Source organism: Eurosta solidaginis, chromosome 5 (assembly GCF_040869045.1).
Source record: "Eurosta solidaginis isolate ZX-2024a chromosome 5, ASM4086904v1, whole genome shotgun sequence".
Taxonomy (NCBI): Eukaryota; Metazoa; Arthropoda; class Insecta; order Diptera; family Tephritidae; genus Eurosta; species Eurosta solidaginis.
In genome coordinates, this window is record NC_090323.1 from 274,476,913 (window position 1) to 274,500,873 (window position 23,961).

Genomic DNA, 23,961 nt, shown 5'->3' on the forward strand with positions numbered 1-23,961 from the left:
TTCTTTGCTCAATTTGTTACTAAAACTAGAAAACAATGAATCACAAAATTTACTTATTTACTCATAAAAATATAAAGAATATGCCAAGAATTACTAAAGATGTATGTAGTATGTATGAGATGTACCTGCAGCCCGCCAAAGAGATGACGGCCTCTTTGCCCCAGACCTCTTGTATTAAAAGGAGCAGAAATTTCACTCAAAGACAATTGTGCCATTCATGAAACTTCATCCTTCTCCGCAAGAATAGTAAAGAAGCACGTTTATAGGTCGCTCCATGCAACCACAGCGGGTTAGGGAGTAGGCATTACTATCGTAAAAAGGGACTTAAATTCACAGACCTAGGAGGCTCGGCATGGTCACATCAAATCGTTCTCGAGATGGTCGGGCTAGTACCTCAATGATGCTGATTTCCGAAAAGTACCGGATCAATATCCGATAAAGGTCCATCATCAGTGATATTACTTCCCAAAACCTCAGGGGTGTTGATTTATCGCTACAAGAAGAAGAAGACATCTGTAGAAAATTTCTTACGACTTGACAATTCTTGTTCCAGTTTGGGCTCTTTAAAGCGATAACATAAGATCTTTCAGCTCTATTTCATAGAATAATATATGAATAATAATATTGTAAAATAAGTTCAAATCTAAGCAGATTTTATCCTCCTTGTTATGCCGTTAATATAGAGATTTGCACGTTTTCAAACAACGCCTCAAAGGAGTATTTTCGAAGTCCAAAAGCTGCCGAAAATTACCGGTTTAAGAGGCCAATATGTGTCATATATCACTCATATTTAGACTCAAATTGTATATGAATTTGAGCTCATATCGGACCACCATCGCAAGAAGTGAATTGCTTTCATATGAGACTCCCAAGTGCGCTCACAACGAGCGCAAACGCTCCGATTTAGGACTCTTTTCTGATTCCTTCATAACTCTGAATTTTTGGTGGGTATACACTATACCTATAGGTTGAAAGCACCCCGACAAGCAATGAATTTAGCTCAATTATCAACGTGGGCCGCCAAGGAGAAAACAGCTCACAAATAATTGAAGTAAAAGTTAGGCGGCAACCGGTGGTAGGAACCATCAAAACTTAAAATGGTTTAAAAAAAGTTGTTTAACACATTTATTTGGTAGAAAAAAGTGTTATTTTGAAGACCATATCGTCTCCAAAATTTGTGAATCGCCACCTATCACCTCTCTAATTCACCCTTCGCGTAGCATATACGAGGATCTGTGCATTGTCCGACATGGTCGTAACCAACCATTAAGCTACTACCAAGCTGCCACAAAACCTTTGGGGAGAGTTCCTCATTCGAGAGTTCGTCGTTGTCCTTAAGACTCAAGAGGCGCTACCTATTCCAAATCTACCTTCCTGTACCTTTTTTTGTATGTAAATTTTACCGATTCGTTTGCAATTAGTTCGTTCATCGTGTGGGTTTTTTTCACTGAACCCATTTCAGTTTCATTCAATGATGTCACAAACCTTTTTGGGAGTTTCTACACGTTGCGGCCGCCGTGGTGTGGTGAAAGCGTGCTCCGCCTACTACACCGAAGATTCCGAGTGTTTGCAGATACTGTGCGGAGTTCGCGTAAAACATTTCGGTCACGGCCCGCCAGTTAGAAGAAAATTGTAAGAGAAGTTCGGCCTTAAATCTCTTCGCGCCTTGTATTTATTTTTTAGGTCAAAAACCTGCCAACCTTTCCCTGTGCAAAATTAATAGCTGTGTACAATATTCCCCAGTCCTAGGGTTGCCATATTCAAACTTATATTCTTCTTTAGAACGACTTGTTTTATTTGGTTAGTAGACGAAATGACACACCCGTGGACACCGTTTTAAATCTCAAAAAAGCGGACAAGTTGTTTAATCAGTTTTGAAAACCTACCGCGCTTCGTTTTCATTGCGTAAATATAACTAACATCAAAAACTGCCTCAATCAAGGTCAAAGCAAACAGAATTCCAATTTATGGGCACCTTCTGCTATTACCAGATATGTTGCAGGGACGAAAAATAGTGTGAAGCAAGTTTCACAAAATTCTAGTAGGTCACATTCACCACTTATGCTACGTTTCCACCAAACCCAAACTCCGTGTTTGCCAACTCTTTTATGCAAAATATCTCTTGGCAGAAATGCAACTTTTGATTTTTGTTTTCGCATTATTCATAACGAAGTTAAAACGCGTTTTTCGATAGCTTTTGCAATATTTTTAGACATGTTTTAACAGTCTTACGAAACTGGCAAACACGGAGTTTTGGGTTTGGTGGAAACGTAGTATTACCACAGCAGAATTTGTTAAATTACCACTGTCTGTATTTATTATTTAACAATTATTTGTACACTTTTTATTCAGCTAATTTGTTCATAATTAACATTTTTACTCTCTTAAACTACAATCAGTGTATTTTGTGTGCTTAAATTATGTTAAAAATTGTGTTAAAGTTTGTGGTGTGGTGGAAGTGACCTACTAGAATTTTGTGAAGCTCCGCTGCTTTCCACCGAAGTTCGCGCATGCAAAAAATTCAAAAAATTTGCTATTACTATGGTCGATGTATTTGCTGAATGGCAATATACAGTTGAAGCATTTTCATGATAAAACTGTGGCGTCACCCTGTGCTGCTGTTCACAATTTAAATATTTATGTAGACTGCTTTACTTACCGAATGCTCTGCTAAACAGCGCTGTAACTCAACTGTCGTTAATGCAGTTGCTACCGATAATGTAGGTGCTGTTTCCAAACGATGTTCCATTTCACGTAGCCACTTTCGTAGTTCATTCGGATCATCCCACAGCATTTCACGCCGTTGTGTTACGCCCAACAACTTAAAAAATAGAAAACAAATTTTAGTTAGTACTAACGAATTACATTATACTTGGGGCACTGCATTACCTTCAAACAACATGCCGATTGTTCACAATCCACACCACTAACATCAGTCTGTTCCGCTAGATGTCGCTCAGCCTCCTTACATGAATCCAATAAATGAGTGTCCATAATATAATTATAGTTGGTTTGTATAGCTGGCCACAGATCGTCTTTAGCTGATCCCAGTCCCATTGTGGTGCCACTTTGTAAACTGGACGAACTATAACTGTAACCGCTGCCCCAAGAGTAGCGATGGTTGGCAAAACTGCTGGTGCTGCTCTGACTGTGACTAAAGCAGTTTGCCTTCACACCCAGCGTGGTGCCGACGACGTTTCGTTCGATGTTTTTCTATAAAATATAACAGAAAGAAAGCAATTTTGTTGTTGTACATTGTGGTGAGCTTCAACATTTAATTTACAGCGTAAGCCAATGGTGGTAAATTGGCATAGTGGAAAAAATACAAACAAACAACATATCGTTTAGCCGTTTAGCTTAGTTCACAAAGGGCCTTACCAGTGTTGCCATTTTAGCTTTTTTCAAGCTAGATTTAGCTTTTTTTCTCTGTTTAGCATGAAAAGTTGCGTTTTAGCTTTAAACTCTTTTTCAGCTTTTTTTAGAAAGTTTTTTAACTTTTTTCAAAATTTTAGAAAATCTAGTTTAACAGTCTTATGTAGATAAATTTTAAGAACATTGAATGAATTTGGGCAAGATTTAAAAACTTTGAGGGGCTAAGGAACAGATTAGGGCATTATGGTGGGCTGAAATCGAAGCGTAGTAACTTTATTAAGGAAACATCAACCCCTAATATCACTTTCGATTCTATGACTGTTTCATCTGCTTCGAAACCGCTTCCGAGCGAAATTGAGTTTTTGATTTCAGAAACATTTAACTGGGTTTTTAAGTCCACATGTAGACAAAAGAGCTATGCAATGATACATATATGCTGCGTAAAACGACGGACTTGACCCGTTGCAAATCTCATCCACACGAATGGGATAACTCCTTGTTTTTCTGTACTTATGTACATACATATGTATGTCAACAGGCATAATATTTATTTGAAAGATACCTTTGTGTGTTATACTGTTTTCACACAGAAACTTAATGATATCATTTCACCTGCTAATGAAATCGTAAATTTTTTGCTTTCACACAGAAGTAATTGCTCGATTAGTATGAAGGATGAGACAAACAATCATGGCGGAACGATACAAGGTGGGAGCATGGTGACATACCTACAAACAAAAAAAATTCCATGTACTTGTAAATTCGATGGACAAATCGAACTGCGCCGGTAGTTGATGTATTAAATCAAATAAAAAAGGTTACAATCAGCTGTTCGATGCGGCCACCTTGTATCGTTTCGCCATGCAGACAATGACATTTGCTTTGACAAATGACATTTTTAAGCACTGAACAGACCAAAAGCTAAGAAGCGGAAACGGAAGCGGAACGCTGCCAACAGAGTTGCATTGTGCTTTTGACTTCATTAGGCATTCGATTAGCTACCAATGAAATAATAATAGATTCGAATTTTGTAGGGAAGATTGAGCTCAATATCCGTCTTAATGTAGAAAATTGCCTTTATTATTCAATAAGCCGTCTGTGTGAAAATATTATAAGGCTTATAGCTCATATAAAGTAAAACTTACGTAAGGAAATAAGCCATAAGGTATAACAACTTTATTATAAGGCTTATGGACCAACAAAAGAAATGCTTACTTACATACGGCCTTATTAAGAGAAACTACTTGCGGTTATAGGACCTTTTATATAAGGCTTAGGTATATATGGCCCACCCAAAATCAGGCTTACATAAGGTGTTATAACAAGGAAGAGAAATAGGGATTAGTGTAACAAAGTATAACCTTATTATAAGTTTTATTGCACATATAAAATTGCTTGGACTTATAATAATAAACCATCTGATTTCAAATTCCCTCATTCATATTCATAATGATCAATTTCCAAACTTTATTTAACCGGGGGTCACTCATCGGCAGTCGTTCGGCCAGCCCAGAAAGTGTTATAAAAGTATTCCCTCCAAAAATATATTTGCCAGATATCGTTTGGAGTCGGTGTAAAACACATACCAAAAACTTGAAAAAGCGGTAGCGTACAATGTAGAATTAACATCTTTCATCGGTTCTTTAAAAGGACAAAAAGTAGATTTACTTATTGAAAATAGGTTTATAGGCGTTCTTATTTTGCAAACATATAACGAAGACTTAGACTATACTGGAGTTTTATTTATAAAAATACAAATGTATGCTAACCATTTTTTTTACCTTTATATTAAGACGCTTTCATGTTTGTCCCCTCATTTCCATACGAATTTTTGACCCACGGAAAAGCCTTTTTCGGTAACTTCCCGTTGAGCTAGACACTTGATACTTAGAACATAGTTGAGATCTGAGAGACATTATAATACAAGTTTAAAAAAAAATCCGCTAGGTGGCGCACGGATCGAAATATGCAAAAAATTAATTTTAAAATGGAAATTTTGCGATCGACTTTTAACTAACTTCTCGGTGATCCAGAGACTTGAAACTTAGCACATAGTTTGCGAGTCGATGGCACTACAATTCATGGAAAACAAAATGCCGCCAGGTGGCAGACGAATTGAGATAAACGAAAATCCCTGAAAAAACACAGGGAATCTTTCAATCGACTTTTGAGTAACTTCCCGGTGAGCTGGAGATATCAAACTTGAGCCGTAAGTCAGAACCCGGTGAAAATGCAATATTTTATCAAAAAAATTCCGCTAGGTGGCGCATGGATCGAGATATTAGTAAAATTAATTTTAATTTGGGAATCTTTCAATTCATTTTTAACTAACTTCCCGGTTACCTAGAGACTTGTAACTTAGCACATAGTTCGACACCCGGTGACAATATAATTTATGGAAAACAAAGTTCCGCTAGGTGGAGTGCTAATTGGTATAACTACAAATCCCTGAAAAACGAGGGGAATCTTGCGATCCATTTTTGAGTAACTTGCCGGTGAGCTAGACTCTTGAAACTTGGGCCGTGGGTCAGAACCCGGTGACAATGCAACATTTGATCAAAAAAGATTCGCTAGGTGGCACGCGGTTCGAGATAGTAAGAAAACAAATTTTAATTTGGGAATCTTGCAATCGATTTTTAACTAACTTCCTGCATATCTAGAGACTTGAAATCTGAATATTAAAACTCGGTGACAGTGCAATGTTTGATCAAAAAATTTGAGCTACGTAACGCACAAGTCGAACTATTTAGAAGATTAGGCCATACCTTCATGGCTAGCCTCCTGAGTGTTGCAGGCGTTGTAGAATTCCACCTCTTTGAAGGCCCAACTCAATGCACGTCCTTTACCACGATTATTTTAGACTTTGAGGCGTATGCGAATTTCACCACGATTTTCAGCTGTACAAATTAAGTAGCTGACAAAAGAGGTGGAATTCTGTTGTTATGATGCCGGGTGGAATTCTGTTGTTTTCGCCAGTGTTATCAGCGAAAATTCCACTAATTCTATTAAATCTTGCTATTTTGAACAAATAAATAAAGATACGAATTTTCACTTAGGAATTACTTAAATTACTAATCAAAGTTGCAATTGCCTTTTTGAAGGCAGTACTAAAAAAATTGAAAATAAAAAGATGATAAAAAAATTGTAAGGACTACCTTTATATAAATGGACCAAAAAAATAGAAGGCAATTTTTCCTTTAATACAGACATAGTCTTATTAAATTTTGTCTAAAAAAACTTTAACAATAGCTCTTGTAAAAGAATATTGGGATTTAAAATTATAAAGGTAGAGCGAGAGTTTAAATTTTAAATAATCAATTAGTTGGTCCCAAGTACACGGTTTGCCTTAAATTGAAAGATTGCGCTCCACCTTTATAGTTTTAAGTCAAAATTCATTGTGTCTGTATTAAAGGAAAAATTGCCTTCTTTTTTTTTGGTCCATTTATATAAAGGTAGTCCTTACAATTTTTTTATCATCTTTTTATTTATTTTTTTAGATAATTCGAGTAAAATTTATTTGAATTTTTTTATTCTGTTATGTCTTTTATAAAAAAAAAATTAATAAAACGCATAGAAAGTTGCCTTAAACTTTTAGCTTTTTTTTTAAGCCTTAACAATTTTTATTTAGCCTTTTTTAGCTTTTTATTTTTGTAAATCTAGCCTTCTTTCTAAAAAAGTTCTGGCAACATTGGCCCTAACCAACAAATTTTACAGCAGCAAAAACATTTGATTTTCACATTCACTGAATGTAGATATGGGCTTTTTAAAGCGCTGTATCCAGATCACAAGAAAACGCTCAAGAAATTTTTCTAATTTCCTCTTGTAAGCCAAGCTTGACGTGTTTTGTTTTTATTTGGGAGTTTGTATTTCTTTATTATTTCCTGTATAAAATTTCTTCCAAGATCTGTGCTGAAACCATAAATATAAACCTGTAAGCATTTCTTGGACCCTTGAAGAAATGCCCCGGAAATCATTGCAAGCTTCAATTGATTAACGTTGAACGCATTTTGAAAGCAGTTTTATAAAGAAAATGAATAACAAAAAAGAAAAATACAAATTTTCAACATAAAAACACTTTGGTTTGCAAGGAAACAATAAAAAAAAAAACTTGAGTATTTTCTTGTGATCCGGATACCGCGCTTAAAAGTGGAATAACTCCGTTTCATTGGCACAAGCCGTTTTAAAATTTTAGTGAGGACCCGTATATGACACGGAAATCTGTTAAAAACGCAGATAAGTTGTTGTTGTTGTTTTAACCACACTGCCCAAGGGTTTTGGTAGTGTTGTCGGTCTTGATGGTCCTTTGCTCGATGTTAGTCCAGTACGTTCCCAGGGCTGGGCAGCGTCGCCCACACGAGCGCTTTGACGTATGCATAACCTGCTGAAAAAATAGCCGACAGTCATGCAAAGCGGCAGTTTCGCACTACAGATTTAATGACTACCTCCAAACTGGTGCTAATCGGATGCACAGCGGGACAGCGCTTAAGTCTGAACTTTATGTAAAGTCTTGAGCAAAACAAAATTGGTTTTCATGCGAATAAATTCAAAGAAACGGTCTTTTTTCATCGGGGACGGAAAGGGTTTTAAAAAACGTCTGATTGATTTAGGTTTATGTTCCCACCGTTTGGAATCGATTGTATAACGGCAATTTGCGCAACCGTGTGTTTGTTTCGTCAGTTACAAAATTTGGATTAGCAAAATCAAAAATGTTTTGAAATAATTTTTTGTTACTTTATTCGTATTCATCTTCAAGCAATACATACATGTACATATGTATATCTTCCACCCCGCTTCGGTTCTAGTTTCCGATTAAAATTTTGGTACAGGTTCAGATTAACTCACTTCCGTGAAATCCCCAGTACCTAAATGTTTTTACAACTTTACTTTTTAAATTATTATTGAAGAAAAGTGAAACATGCGTAAGCACACTTTTATCCATTTCCTAACCGTTGAATCGAACCTAAAACCCATTCGTTGGAGGGTTTATACCAGCGACGAGCAATCGCATTCACACCATGTTTCAACTATATGGTTGGCTCATCTCTATAGCAACAACATACCTGTGTCCAAATTGTCAAAATCTGCGTGTTCGTGTTAGGCGAATGGAATGGAGAGAAAACATAAAACTTTGAAACTTTTGTGCGTTGTAGCTGAATTAGATGCATTTACTAATATAATGACCCAAAGGGATGTAAAACTATTTTTTTAATATAAAACTGACCACCACGGCAGTAAATTGCAACTTGCTTTTGAAAATCCAGTTACGCCAGTGAAATGAAAAAAATACAATCAGCTGATGAGAGCTTATCTTAGTATGACATCCTTTTTCCAAATACATAATCGATACTTTTGAAGCGAGAACTGAAGGGGGTACCGGAGAAAATTTTCCAGGTTTTTGTCTTATATATTTATTCAGAATGCGTGCTGTGGAAAAGCTGGTGCAGTTTAAAAAATCCAAGTTAATCATTGCGCATTGTAGATAAATAAATATTGAACGAAATTGGTAAGAATTATGAGAAGAATTTAAAATGTAAGGTTAAATATTAATTTAAAACATCTCTTAACAACCGCATTTCACAATTACTGAAATTACAGAGTAAAGATCACTGTGAAAATAAGATCATTTATTATTAATCTAACAAAAAGAACAATGGAGATTTATATTGCCAATAGTTATGTATGTAAGTGATTCGATTAGCAGGCAAGTTAACGTTTTTCTGTTCATTTACAATGACTAACGATTCGCTGAATATGGCAATTCAATGAGTTTCGCATCAAACTTACAAATTCATAGAATATTTCACGAGGATTGATTAATTTCGACCACTTTTCCAATTTTTCTATTAATTAGTTTTAAGCGCTAAAATGTTTAAAAAAGCTGCATAACTTTTAATGAGTTTTTACTAACCCCCCATCCTCCTCCTTCTCTTTTCCACAGCTACATATATCCCTATCTCTCTATCTTCGTCTAACTCTATCTCTTTCTTAGTCCATTTCCCCTTCCCTTGTTTATCTTCTCTCTAGCTCTTTTTATCCCCATCCCTTAATCCCAGTCCCAATCCCAGGGGGTGGCATGTATTTTTGAATGCTGTTTCATAAAAAAAATATTTTTTTATTTATTTATTTAAATAAATAAAAAAATAAATGTAAGGCGCGATAACCTCCGAAGAGATCTAAGGCCGAGCTTCTCTTCCAATTTACGTCGTGCTCCTATTGATTTTCCCTACAAATCGGCCGGACGGGACCTACATGTTTTATGCCGACTCCGAACGGCATCTGCAAGGCAGATGAGTTTTCACTGAGAGCTTTTCATGGCAGAAATACACCCGGAGCGCTTGCCAAACACTGCCGAGGGGCGACCCCGCTTAGAAAAATTTTCTTCTAATTAAAAAACCTTATTTCTAAAATTTTGATGTTGCATTGCTCGAGGTGTGAACCCAGGGCATACGGTGTGGTAGGCGGAGCACGCTACCATCACACCACGGTGGCCACCGTTATTTATTTAGTTATTTAAAATCAACTAACAAGAGTGGTCGACTAACAAAATACATAGGAAAGTAACATAAAAAAATAGCGTAAAAATATATACAAGTATAGAATTAAAAATGGAATTAATTAAAAATTACAATTTTGTTTAACGTTGAACAAGAACTAAAATTAAACTATCGTTACAAATTAAACAAGTAAACTTTAAGATATCAGTTGAGACAAAAGTATAGATTGCGTAAGGCAACAACATTCGATACTAATGCAATTATACAAGTCGTTATAGTACGAGCACCAAACACGTATAGGAGAATTTTTGCCAAAATTTATACGACACAGGGGTAAATGGAAGGGCACGTAGTGTCTGGACGCCCTAGCAGGAACTGCAAAGTTCAATCGGCTTAGCAGCTCAGAGGAGTCAACCTCACCTAGAATTAGCTTATGCAGGAAAATTACCCCGAGTAATATTCTACGACAAACAAACAAACAATTTTGTCTAAAAACAATTTAGGGGTGGACCACCCTTACCATTTTGGGGTATGAAAAATAGATAAGATCCGATTCTCAGACTTACTCAATATGCTCACATAATTTCATGAGAATCGGTCGAGCCGTTTCGAGGGAGTTCAGCCACTCAAACGGCGACACGAGAATTTTAGATATAAGATTGAAAAAATATTAATTCAAATAAAATAAAGCAACCAACCACCTCTGCTTCTTAAACAAACGCTTATTTCTGAACATCATATACCGAACTGGAGAAATTATGTAATTTCTTAGTACAACGGAAGTGAAGTTACCGGCATAATCAGCATCAACTTTTCTCTATAAGAGACGAAGAAATGAAAATTTTAATGAACACAAATCAGGTGTACTGGAATTGACCCGAATATTTTGGATTTTACACACACATATGTACATACATATACATAGCCGTAAACAATTGCATATACATATGTATGTATGCAGGTAATAGGCAATCGATATTTGTTGTTAAGAAAAACGATCATGAAAATTTGGGGTTAAATTATAATGGTTTGTGTTCATGGTAATGATAGGTTCAAGTACTTCTGCACATTTTTAAAAGCTTTTTAAAACGATTTTGGGATTTTTTTTTTTTTTTTTTGTAAACACCAACAAAAAAATAGTGTAAGTAGTTAGAAAGCAATAAACTTGACAAGAAAATCCCGAAACTGCGGCCTACTTATTCATATTCCTGCAATTTAGAATGGTCCTAATAGTTCATAGTTAGACGCCAGTTACTCACGCCATGGCTTGGCCAGTTCTTTCCAGTTGTTCTTCTGCCATGCAGACCGGTAACGATAAGACCGTAATGCGTCGTGTTCCGTCCAGCAAAGCACATTCTTTTTATACAGCGGAATGATCACATCTAATAATGTATTCATATTTTGTCCCTGTATACCCCAAGAAGATTAAGGCCGACCATTTCTTTCAATGTTGTGTTCTGCTTTTTCATTTTTCTTTCCAATTGGCGGACCTAATTGTTTTAGGTCGACTCATATAGTTGTGGACCCTTGGATGGTTAGTTCGGCACATTTTAGCTACACTCCGACTGCCGTCTTCTTAATAGAGATTTAATACCTTATACAATAAGGTTGAGGACCAAATAATATACATATGCGGTAAATGAGGCGCGATTTCGCTTATTTGCGGCTTATATGCAACTAAATACATATATACATACTTCATATGGATATATGTATGTATGCAAGCACATCAGTAGCTAAATACGACTAATATGTATAGTTCAAAGCAGTCCAAAGTCGCTTACAAACGAAAACAAAAACATACAAAATAAGTAATACAAAAAGTATAAGTTTGAGTCCAACCGAACGTTATATACCCAGCTGGTACACAAACAATGAAGTAGAAATTCAAAGGAAAATGTCGCGAATATTAAGTTATATGAAAAATTAAGACCTAGATGTCTGAAAATTTTCCTTCATCACAGGATATATTGAATTAGTTTAAGTGCTCTGCAATTAAGGGTGATTAGATTTCGAAAAGATATTACTTTTTCAAAAATTTCGATATCGAAAAATGGGCGTGCTTATCATAGGATTTTGCCAATTATCAATGCTAAGCTATTCTAAGTAGAGGACATGTCCTCATCCGACTTTGTTGAGAAATTTCATTCCATAAGTTAAGTTTGAAGAGGTAGAGTGAAACATTTTCAAAAATTTGGGATCATTTTAATATTAAATTTTTAACATACAAAACATCCCTTATATGTGCATGTATGAAAATGGATGTGGTTTTCTGCCGATTTGCTTGAATTTTGGCGCAAGTATACTTGGAATTAATAGCACTAATCCTTAGTAAAATATCTCTGTAAACTAGAAAAAATTTTGAAAACTTAATTTCTGTGCAACTTCTGACTTTTAAATGTAGCTTCCACACGTATCGTTATTAAAATTTGGCAGACCCTACTTTCAAAACTTCTGTAAAAAAGTGGACGTGGCTTCCAAACGGTTTTGTCCATTTTCAGAACAAAAGTTGTCGTCATTTTCTTTATGAAGGGTCGATTACACAAGGGGATATTGCAGAGAAATTAACTACAAAAGGAGGGGGACTTTGCTCATCATATCACTACTGAGATGGAATACCAGTTGTTGTTGTAGCGATAAGGACACTCCCCGAAGGCCTTGGGGAGTATTTCGATGTTGATCGTCCTTTGCCGGATGCAGATCCGGTACCAACCCCGACCATTTCGGGAACGATTTGTTATGACCACATGCTACCTTCTTGGCCATACCGCCCTCCCACCCCCTAGTAGATCCATGAGGAGTTTGGGGTCGCCAGAGCCTCCGCTTTTAATGAAACAGGATTCGCCACGGATAGGTGACAACCTCACTGGGTTTGGAGAAGCTATATATTGCACTGGTAACCTAAACCCCCTAACCCGCTGGGGGTGGAATACCAGTGTAATGTAGTTACATGCTATGTAGATATTCAGCCCAATTCCAAATACTCCCTCGACATGTTTTTCTAGCGGATTTTTTTATTGTCGCGAAAAAATTACATAATTGCTATTCACATTATATTGCCGAAAACGAGTAATGTATTGGTGCCACCAAAGAAGATAAATATAATAAGAGCCGTCACTCGTTATTTTTTAGGCATTTACTCGATGTAAACTGCGAGGTAGTCGCTACTTTTGTTTTATGAGGGACATTTTTGAATTGCCTTCCATTTATCCATGCGGTGTTGCCACTTTATGCAAACGTGTTTTTTGGAAAGAGAATTAAATAATTAATTAAATACAGTCGGAAAAATAAACACAAATACCCCATGAAAATGTATAGAAAACATACCTCATAGAAAACATCGAGCAAGTGGCTACGAGTAGAAGATTGACGTCTCTTATTATAATTTATCCTCTTTGCCACAGCCACATCCACAGAGGAGCATAAGAAAAAGGCTTTGCGATATAAAAATCGGCTGGAGTAGTAAAAACCCTTGCGCAAGTTTTGGATTGTTTTGCTTTAAAATAACTTAAAATAAAGAGTATTAAGGCACATTACTTTATTTTAGCACAAAAAACTGTACAAATTAGTGTTTACTTGAACTACTGCATTTCCTTCAATTTAACAAGTGAAGAGATTCCGGTTTTCAATTTTTCAAATATTGTTTGGAATAAGAGAAGACGGAGAAGTGAAAAACTTCCAAGGATTTTTTATTTAGAATAAGAGGAAGGGAGGATGGGCAAGGTTTTTTTTTAAATCTGATTGTTAAGGTTTGACCTTTAAAAAATGTTTTTTTTTTTTTTTTTAATTTTTATACACACGGTATATATAATAGAAGAAACCGTCCTTTTAAAATTATGTCTTCAAAGGCTTTAGAATTGTGGATTGCAAAACTTTTAAATGTGGACGGTACTACGCCCATTTCCCAAAAAGGTGAAAAGGGGTTGATATCGCAGTGCACCACAGATAGGAACCTATATTGGAACTTATGCTCCAGAAACTTTTCGATTAACTAATTGTATCATGTGCTTTTCGGGACCGGTTTCCCTTTGAGCTGAAGATATATATAGGTCAAAGTAAGCGTTTGATTTACTTCCATTAAGTCAATCAGTTGCTAAAACAATGTTTTCTGAAAGACACTCATACACTTACCCAAGTACCTCCAGATGCGGCAGACGTTGTTCTGCCCTAACTTTGGTCTATCTGCATAGCTTTTAGGAAATTGTTACCTCTTACTCTCCCACCCCCTCTATCCTGATTTCTCTATCCTTTTATTCACGACTCTACCCCCTTCTTTTCTCTCTAACTGCATCTCCTCATAAATAGAAGAAATATCCCAATCGATCCATCCGTTTTGAATTTATAGCTGTGCAAACAAAAATTTTATGATTTTGTATTATAAAAGTGTTGATTTTAGACTTTTTCGGGCAATTTTTATAATTTTTCTCTCCGTAGGCGCCATCCTCGTATTTGAAGGAATATTAAAAAAAACAAAAGAATTAGCGAAATCGGTCCAACCGAAGCGTTCTCGAGATTCGCGCTAAGCAACAAATTCAGCGACTTATTTTTATATTGTAACGAATTTAAGGAAATCCTGGTTATTATGCAACTTCTGCTAACGTTCGAATCGCTAAACAGTCGAATAAATAACTCCAGTATTCAGTATTGCAAACTGGTCTTTATTTAGATTACTTTGGAGTACTTCATCACTTCACAACTAATAGCGTGTTTAAATCAAACTCAAACTGATTCGTCACTCCTCAGCTTGCGCTGCTTTTATACTCTCTGTTGCCTCGTCCGCATATTTCTCCTAAGGTCTAGACGTTTCACATTCTAGAACTGTTGTTGTCGTTGTTGTTGTAGCAATAAGGTTGCTCCCCGAAGGCTTCGGGGAGTGTTATCGATGTGATGGTCCTTTGCCGGATCAGATCCGGTACGCTCCGGTACGACAGCACCATTAAGGTGCTAGCCCGACCATCTCGGGAACGATTTATGTGGCCACATTAAACTTTCAGGCCATCTCCTCCCTCCCCACCCCCAAGTTCCATGAGGAGCTTGGGGTCGCCAGAGCCTCGTCTGTTAGTGAAACAGGATTCGCCGCGGATAGGTGAGGTTGACAATTGGGTTTGGAGAAGCTATATATTGCGCTGGCAACCTGAAGGGTTGCGCTACACACCTCTTGAATCTGGTATTTTAGTCGCCTCTTACGACAGGCATACCTACCGCGGGTATATTCTGACCCCCTTACCCGCTGGGGGTGAATTATAGAACTGTTCTAGAACTGTTCTTATATGCGTGTGAATGTGTGAGTAACAACTTCGGCTGATGACTACATGTGTGTGTGAGATATCTCTTCACTTCGAGCTGCTGGTTATGAGTGCATGTACATACCTTTGGCTGGTTACTGTATTTGTGTTGTCCCCCCTGTGGGTTAGGGGTTTGAATATGCCCACGGTAGGTATACCGGTCGTAAAAGGCGACCATAATACCATGGGTACCCAATCCAATCGAAAGGTAGCAGGGTGGACGCGGGTATCACCCTGTGGGACCCTAGGCAAGGTCTTTATAAAAACTGCTACCGCGGGAGCAGGAGAAGCCAGTGTGATCTGGTGCACTGCATCGAACGATGCTTTGTACTCAGGTCTCACCTCCTGTCCTGGGATGGCCCCCTTGTGGGAGCATCGCGGTGGCTGTGGTTTCAAATAGAGTTCACTTATGACACACGCTCTGAGTAGACTTGTTTTCCCTTGGGGACCTAAGACCCAAGGGAATTCGGTCTCATGCTTGCCACGGCAATCCCAATTTCATTGAGAAACTGACCCTGAGGGGCAGATGATAGATTGGTCACATCCCTTAATTTGTGACAACCGGAGATGCCGGTTAAATAAGCTGCAAAAAAGTTGACGAAAGATGGTGAAGGAACGCATGTCTATCGTCAGCCGAAAAACAATCGATAATTGTACGAGTGGGCCGGTGCTCATCTCGTCTTTTGAGATGTTTGAGGCTGCTTTAGACTGCGTAAGCGAAGGAGGCGTTCGCTGTGTGGATGGCCACATCCTATATGTGGCAAGATTTGACGTTGTCAAATCACTGCAGTGTGGCGGACTGCAATGCAAGGATGTTGCTGGGGCAGGTACTCGGTCACTTACAGGTCTGTGAGCGGAAAAGGTTGGACACATCCCTTAATTGTGGTAGGAGTTTATTTGGAGGCATATCGGAGCATAATTGTTGCGTAATTGAGTGGAAATTGGAGCGAAATTAGTAGCAAAAATGGAAGCCAATAGTAGACAATATGGCACACAATGTCTGTCAACGTAGTGTGGCCTCAAGCGATGTCGAGGGGCATTGTTGAGGCGGGCACTCGGCACTCACAGGTCTGTGTGCGGAAAAGGTTGGTCATATCCCTTGTTTTTAATTGTGATGGAGTTTTAAGACGGAGCATAATTGGATGCCAAGCTCACTCTGTTTGTCAACGTAGTGCGGCCCTTTAAGCAATATCTAAGCAAAACCAAGCTCCGTCGTTAACAATGTATTTATACATTGTTGTAACACTGCAGGACAGAAAAGGTTGGTCACATTCCTAAATTGCGACAAAAACACAATATCTCAATCTGGTTAACTTGTTAATCAGATATCGAGATATCAAAATCAATGAAAGAGGGATTCTGAGGCAAGCACGGAACTCGCGGTGGAGTTGCCGTGCAACCGGGTGTCATTACCCGAAAATGGAAGAGGAGGATTGATAGTCCTCCTCGGCCAAACCAAGGCTGGTTGACTTGAACACCCCAGCTCACCGATTTGGTACCAACTTGTTGGGCCGAAGATCAACGGACATTGATCTGTGTTTTACACCGGAGGTAAGTCTTCACGACAGGGACTCCCGTAAGCACTCACTGTCTGTATTTGTGTTGTGATTATTTACTAACACAATAGTGATGCTAATATTCACCACAATATTAGCTGTGTTTACGTTTACGCTTAAACTTTATATTGACTGGCAAGCGACAAACTTTAAATACACCTCTGAAATTGCTACGCATAAAATTATCCTGCAAAAATTGTTGGATTACGTGTTCCATTTTCTTCATGTTGGAGTACTCTAACAATACTCCTTTGCAATGCGTTTGCGGACCACCATCAGCCGATCATTGCTCGTTTTTAACAACCGTGATCACGACACGATGACGATCAGAGTTGCTAAAAGTAAAATATTGCATACAAATAACTGATAATAAAATTTTACTATGGCAACTCTGATAAAATGCAACCGTGCACTGGTTTTATGTTTCTTTATTCACGCAAATGCTAAATAACATAAGAATATTCGTAGTAAAAAATATAAAAGTTGTATTGCCCCTCTTCATTTACTTTCATTTTAAATTAAATTCACTCCGATAATTCTTTCCGACACAATTCCTCATTAGTACTTTGGCATATGATCCTCTGTGGGTGCTCCATGGAGTACTACAGTGAAAGTACTTTGGAAAGTACTCTCACGTATGTACTCTATGGAATACTCACAAACAAAGCGAGAGTGGGACCACCTACTCCTCTCCTAGGACATCGCAATGTTAATTGGAGCACATTTTTTGTATGCATACAGATTAGTTTTGGAATACTCCTATACTCCCAAAGGAGTATTCCTTACAATATTTATGGAGTACTCGCGTTTTTTGAAGGGTATTACTACTAAATTTCAATATGCATTATACTCAGATGTAACTGAAATAAGTGTCCATGTTTCACCCTCTCCACTAATTCCATGTATTCTATGCGCGTCCACTATATATCACAACTGATTCAGCTATATGTTATACACAGAAATACAACAGAGGGTTGTGTCTCCGCTTTTCGGTACACCCTATAGCTGTAGCTAGTTGTTTAACCACTGCCGCTAGATGGGTCTCGTAAGCATTATCTATGCGAGGATAGGCGTTTTTTTCACGCGCCAACGAAACGTATACTTGTGTAAAAAAAACACGGCTATTATGGATTATATCGTTCTCGAAAAAGTGATTGAGTGGTGAAGAGTCGATTCGATGTTGAAAAAACATTTCGAGCTGGGTATAAAAATATATGAAACGCGCTCAACAAAAAGAATCAAACTGGTTGAACAAAATATTTTTAAGTTTCTTTTCTTCTGCTTCTTCTATGTACGTATGTATGTATATTATTTGCAGGTATCGTTTGCTTGGTTGTCTCAAAGCAGCTGCCGGTTGTGGTTGAATATGACTTTGTTTTGTGTTTTGCTTTTGTATTAGTCACAAATGTCCAAGGCGATTGTTGTTAGCATTTACTAATGAACAATTGTTGTTGCTGGTTTTGTTTGCTTTTCCATTTCTTGTCTGCGTTTTATTGCTAGAAAATAAAAAATAGGAAATTCCCAATTTTCACGTCACAATGTCAAACGAACGCAACATTAAATGCAGCATCGATGGAACATTTGCAACAAAGTAAAAAAAAAACGCAGTGGCAGATGATCGTCAGAAAAATTGCGAGAAAATGGCACATTGCATAATTTACAAAGCAAGCAACTGCGCGTGCGCACGCAAAAAATGTACGCCAAATCCACAAACACCAACAAGATTTCTGGTTGTTGTTGTGGCGATAAGGACACTCCCCGAAAGCCTTGGGGAGTGTTATCGATGTTGATGGTCCTTTGCCGGATGCAGATCCGGTACGTTCCGGTACCAAGCCCGACCATCTCGGGACCGATTTGTTATGACCACATGCGACCTTCTTGGCCATACCGCCCTCCCAGGAGGAGTTCAGGGTCGCCAGAGCCTAGGCTGTTAATGAAACAGGATTCGCCTAGGATAGGTGAGGTTGACAATTGGGTTTGGAGAATCTATATATTGCGCTGGCAAACTGAAAGGGTTGTGCTACACAACCCCTTGAATCTGGTATTTTAGTAGCCTCTTACGACAGGCATACCTACCGCGTGTATATTCTGACCCCCTAACCCGCTGGGGGAAAAGATTTCTGGTAAAGATGCACCGTATATTGGAGCGGGGTTCGGGACACGTACCTACACACATATGGACAAACAAACAGACAAATCAATGCAAGCCAATGAATAATGATTGAAAAGTGAGCCTTACGCGCAGTCGCACCAACCGCGCAACAACAGCAGCACAGGTAAATGGTGCAGCACGCGGTACATTTACTTTCCAAACTGCATAAAGCCTATTCAGGACTGGTCAAATGTGTTTCCATTTCCTTAATGCATTCACCTAACAATTAATGTTCGACTATTAATTAATATCTTTACCTCAATTTATATGTAAACGCGAACACTGTGAGCTCTTCTGCCTGTAACTCGCAACGATCATGATGCGTCCCGTTTTAAACTTCGCACAGTCACAGTCACATACATCGATTGCCTAGTTTGGGTGGAGACAACAGGTGGGCAGTGGTCACATTTTTAGCACAACGGTTGATCATAAAAAGCCACTCAGCGGTGTGCCGTGTGTCACTAACCGTTTAATGAACACTGCACAACAAAAACAAAAAATTAACAAGAATTTCTGCTTGCCAATTTGGTTATTGTATTGTAAGGTGTTGTTGCCGTTGGATGTTGTCTTCCTTTGATTTTTTCAAAGTTGTTCAAACTTCAGCTCTGCCGTTTTTACTACGCCAATAAAATTGCAATGATCGCAAGTAGAAACTGGAAGATCTAACGGTTGTGCTGTGTGTTATTTGTATGTACCTAGTGAAAGAGGCGCTAAAGCGTGGAACATGGTTAAGGAGATCGTAAAAGTTGACATATCAGAGACCGAAGCAAAGTATACCAAAGTTCTGTATGAAAATAATCCAAGTCGGCCAATTTTAAACTCGAAATTAATAAATACACTTTTCTAAATAATTTAGGTCTGCCATCAGTTTTTCTACATTGTTTCCTGTATTCGTGATAATTGCATCAAAATTTGCAAGTTTTTCTGCTATACCCATTGGTTTGTCCTGAAAGATTATTTTCTTTAGCAACCTGCATATAAATTAATTTCAGTAATGTTAAACCAGTAAAGAACTATCGAATTTAAGGCCCAAAGTATTAACCTGTAGATTAGCGGCAAATTCAATTTCAGCTTATTGGCGCTCCAGCTGGGAAGTTTCCAATGAATAATTTTTTTGAGCCAAAAACCGTTAAGCTATTAATGTGTCGGATGTATTTAGCATTTGTCAAACTTTGGCGATGTGTTTGGCTTACGTCAAAAATTATAATATGATAAGGGCAAGATTTTCCAAATGCAACGATGCGTTGTCCAGCCATTTTAGTTTAAAAATGGTTAACCTCAAAATTTGAGATGAGGTTTTTGTCGTAAGCGCCGTCAAAAGTCACTTAGGAATTCATACATGCATCTCAATTTACTTGATGACACCAGGGGAATTTAAATCTTTTTTCCCCCCTGCTCTTGCCGCCCTCTTCCACTGCTTCCATGTGCGCATAATACGACCTAGCCAGCATAGCCGCAATGATTTAATTCACTGGACTATGTTGCTTAAAACTCGTCCAGCTCGTAAGCCTTTCGAAGAAATTTTCACTTGAAGACTCAAAGAGCCGTCGCATCTCAGGTTGTGTCCAGCTTCTGCACCATATGTCAGGCTTTTCGTTTATCATGAGTGAACTTTACCTTTCAATTGGCTACTCAGTCTATATAAACATTTATTCTTTGCTGCTTATTGCCAAGACACAAGTCCGCTGACTTGCTTCATGACAGCAGGTACTTGATTTACCTTAGTACCCTTCCTTTCTGCTTCTTTTTTCAGTTAGGAATAGGCAGAACTTACGCGCAACTTTCTTAAGCAAAATACAATCAAACAAATTTGCTGGACTCAAAATAGTTTATAAATTATTTATTTTATATTTCAGATTATTTGATAATCTTCCTGCCTGGAGTAGGCTTTTGAACTGGAAAAGTCGGTTTTAGCCTTCCATTTGTCGCCACGAATTAATTGTTTTTAAATGAAGCGACGACGGAATTTAAGTAAATATGCCCATGCGCGTTGACTTAACTACAAAAGTAATACATATGTACAATGTACATATATGTTTACATTAGGGTGGCCTAGAAATACGCGAAAAGCCCAAAAATTATAAAATCTCTCTCCCCAGCGGGTTAGGGGGCTTAGAATATAGCCGCGGTAGGTATGCCTGTCGTAAGAGGCGGCTAAAATACCAAGTTGATTCAAAGGGTTGTGTAGCGCAACCCTCTCAAGGGGTTGCCAGCGCAATATATAGCTTCTCCAACCCAATTTTCAAACTCACCTGCCCGTGGCGAATGCTGTTTCTTTAACAACCGAGTCTCTGGCCTAGAAGGTTTCATCTGGTCATACCAAATCGTTCCCGAGATAGTCGAGATACTACCTTAATGGTGCTTGTTACGGAACGTATCGGATCTTCATCCGGCAAGGGACCATCAACATCGATAGCACTCCTCAAGGCCTTCGGAGAGTGCCCACATCGCTACAACAACAAAATAAAATCTCTTCGGTGGTGATCGCGCCTTGCATTATTTTTCATTTTATAAGTGTTTACATTCCTTTACCCTAGAAACTTTTACTCGTTTTCAAAGCAATTTAGATATTTTCACTGCCTTACATTCTCAGATAAGGCGTTCTGAAACAATTTGTGAAATAAGGCGTATTTGAAAATTTATTCTAAGATAGGGTGATATATCAGTCGATATCGCAAGATTTAAATCCCCCCCCCCCCCCCCCCCCCCCACACACTCACTCATTACTCTCTTTAGTTTTTGTATATTTAGATTTTTTTGAAAGGGAAATCTTCCTTCCTTTTTGATTAGTCTCAAAGTTTGCAGGTACAAGTGTACACTCTAGTGTACATTCCTACGTTTATATGTATGTTTGTATGTATTTATGTACATATAAAGTTCAACTTAATGGCTTCATTTACCTTCAAACTGTTGTATGGACGTTCGACCCTCAGCTGAGCTTTAATTACATCACGACTCTCCGCCTTCTCATCATCGGGTGGTAGCGACGTCATTGACACGGACGTCTTCATGTTAGCTTGGCCGCCATTGGCGTTTATGTTATTTGTCTGTGCACCGTTGGCGGCATTCATCACTTGACTTCGAGCCCCACTCGTGGCGCCTCTGGTGCTGTTATTGTTATTCGCTTTGTTGTTGCTATTGTTGCGTGTTTCCTTTTCATCGCGCTTTTTACTAATTTTATTGTTTCGCCTCTTTTTGGCAGTGGTACCAGCTCCGTTGTGATCATTACCACCCCCACTTGCACCGTTCGTGGGTATTGCTGGTACTGCGAATTCTCCCATTTTTTTAGTGTTTGGAGTTTTTCCTTCGTTGGTAATCGTCGTTGTTGTGTTTGCTGGCGCAGTCTTTGTTGTTTTTATATTTATATTGGTTGTTGTTGTATGCATATTTAGAAGTGTCTCTGTGCTCATCTTTGCCGCATCAGCGTCCACCATGGCCATATTTTCAGTCTCTTCGTTGCTATTAGCCACCACTTCCGCCGTTGCAGTTAGTGCCGTTACATTTGGCCCCCCAGCTGTTGCTGCGATAATTGGTGGCGTCATCATTGTTTTTATTAGTGTTGTTGCGTTTATATTTTCATTATCGCAATTTTCACTAGCATCAGTACTTTGGCTCTTGCCCTCTCCTCCTTCATCAACATGTTCATTTTTTTGGTTTGCATCATCGGCAACATTTTGAAGTTGTTGCAGTTCTTCACTCTCGTGTTTTTCAACGATTTTCTTCTCCATTGGTAATGATTCCATTTCCAGTTTCTAAGCTTCTACTTCAAATCTTTTATCAATCTTTGATATTGCTGCCCATCCTCAATCTAAAAAAGCGAAGACATAAAAATATTTAAATGGATTTGTATCAAGAATCTTAATATATAAAAATGAAATGTGGATACATGTGTGTGAGGGTTTTATAATAAAATATGTCTAATGCTCTCTGTTCTCTAGGTCAAATTTAACCGCAAACCTTGTAATATCGTGTTAAAACGGCTTGTCCTTGGTAATTAAAATAGGGAACAGGGATGCACCTTAACTTTAAGCTAATCGTTTATCAAAAAATTTACACCGTTTCCGTTGAAACACTTCGAAATATTATCGATAAAGAAATTATCAAGATAAATTGTATCTCGTTTTTAACCGAAACGAAAAGCTTTCGTTAAGGTTAAAAACGTTAACAAAAACGTAATACTTTATGTTTGAATTGTGCTGGCAATGCTATAGCCATGGTGAAGCTGTAAGGCGGTAACAGCGAGCGGACATACACACAAACTCCATGTAATTTGTTTGTGTAATACGTTGGTGGTAATGTTAAAAATACTCTGAGAAATGTTCGTACTGTCAAAATTCATGAGAAAAGTTGCAATCAGCTTGGCTAATGCTTTCACCTTTAATGACTCCGCCATCAAAATGGATAATATAGCATTGCCAGCATAGTTTGAAATTAATAATCAACATCAGCGATTTGATTTCATTTTGATATGGCAGAAAACGAAACAAAATCATTTCGTTAATTTGACGTTCTTAACGTTAATAAACGAAACGAAATGACTTGGTTTCGTTTATTAACGTTAATTAGCGTAACGAAATGATATCGGTTCGTTGGTTAAGCATGCCTGATAGGGAATAAGTGAAAACGGCAATTGTCTACCGGTATGGCAGATTTGATATTAAAACTTCATTTGCCAGCATGTCGCAAATATTTTTTCGTTTGCCAACTCGCATGTGAAACAGCGGGAACGAACACAAAATTTGAGGTCAGGTTTTGATGACACACTGCTTTATCAATTTCAAGTCAGTTACGTTACATAATGGTCTGTTTGACACCACATAGCCAGTGGGTCAATTCGAGGTAGTTTTTGATGCCAGTTATTTCGTAATTAAAAACAAATAAAAAGAAATTTTGGTCAAATTTGCGCGATGAGTTCGAAATAGTGTCGCTATGGTTTAAAGGAGGGCGGCAATCTGGGTGTCACACTTATGTACATACAAATTTGGAGTTGCGAGCCAAGTATTAAAGAGCATGATTGTAGTTCGTTTGTTTCAGTTTTCCAATAACGCTCACACTTTTATGCCAAGTTCACAAAGTAATCTTCTGGTTTATGCAACTTGGGC

The 23,961-nt window shown here is 38.0% G+C and overlaps 1 protein-coding gene across 2 annotated transcripts in view; it reads right to left on the reverse strand.

Annotated features, from left to right (window-relative positions):
• klar (klarsicht) overlaps window positions 1–22,667 on the reverse strand; it is a 225,993-nt gene extending 203,326 nt beyond the window's left edge. For both annotated transcript variants that reach the window (XM_067790872.1, XM_067790871.1), the window contains exons 1-3: window positions 21,760–22,667; window positions 2,890–3,213; window positions 2,660–2,821 (exon numbers count right to left, since the gene is read on the reverse strand). In XM_067790872.1, coding sequence (XP_067646973.1) covers window positions 2,660–2,821; window positions 2,890–3,213; window positions 21,760–22,602 — 1,329 coding nt within the window. In that variant the 5' untranslated portion in view covers window positions 22,603–22,667. The remainder of the gene's footprint in view (window positions 1–2,659; window positions 2,822–2,889; window positions 3,214–21,759) is intronic.
• Window positions 22,668–23,961: the final 1,294 nt, after the last annotated feature.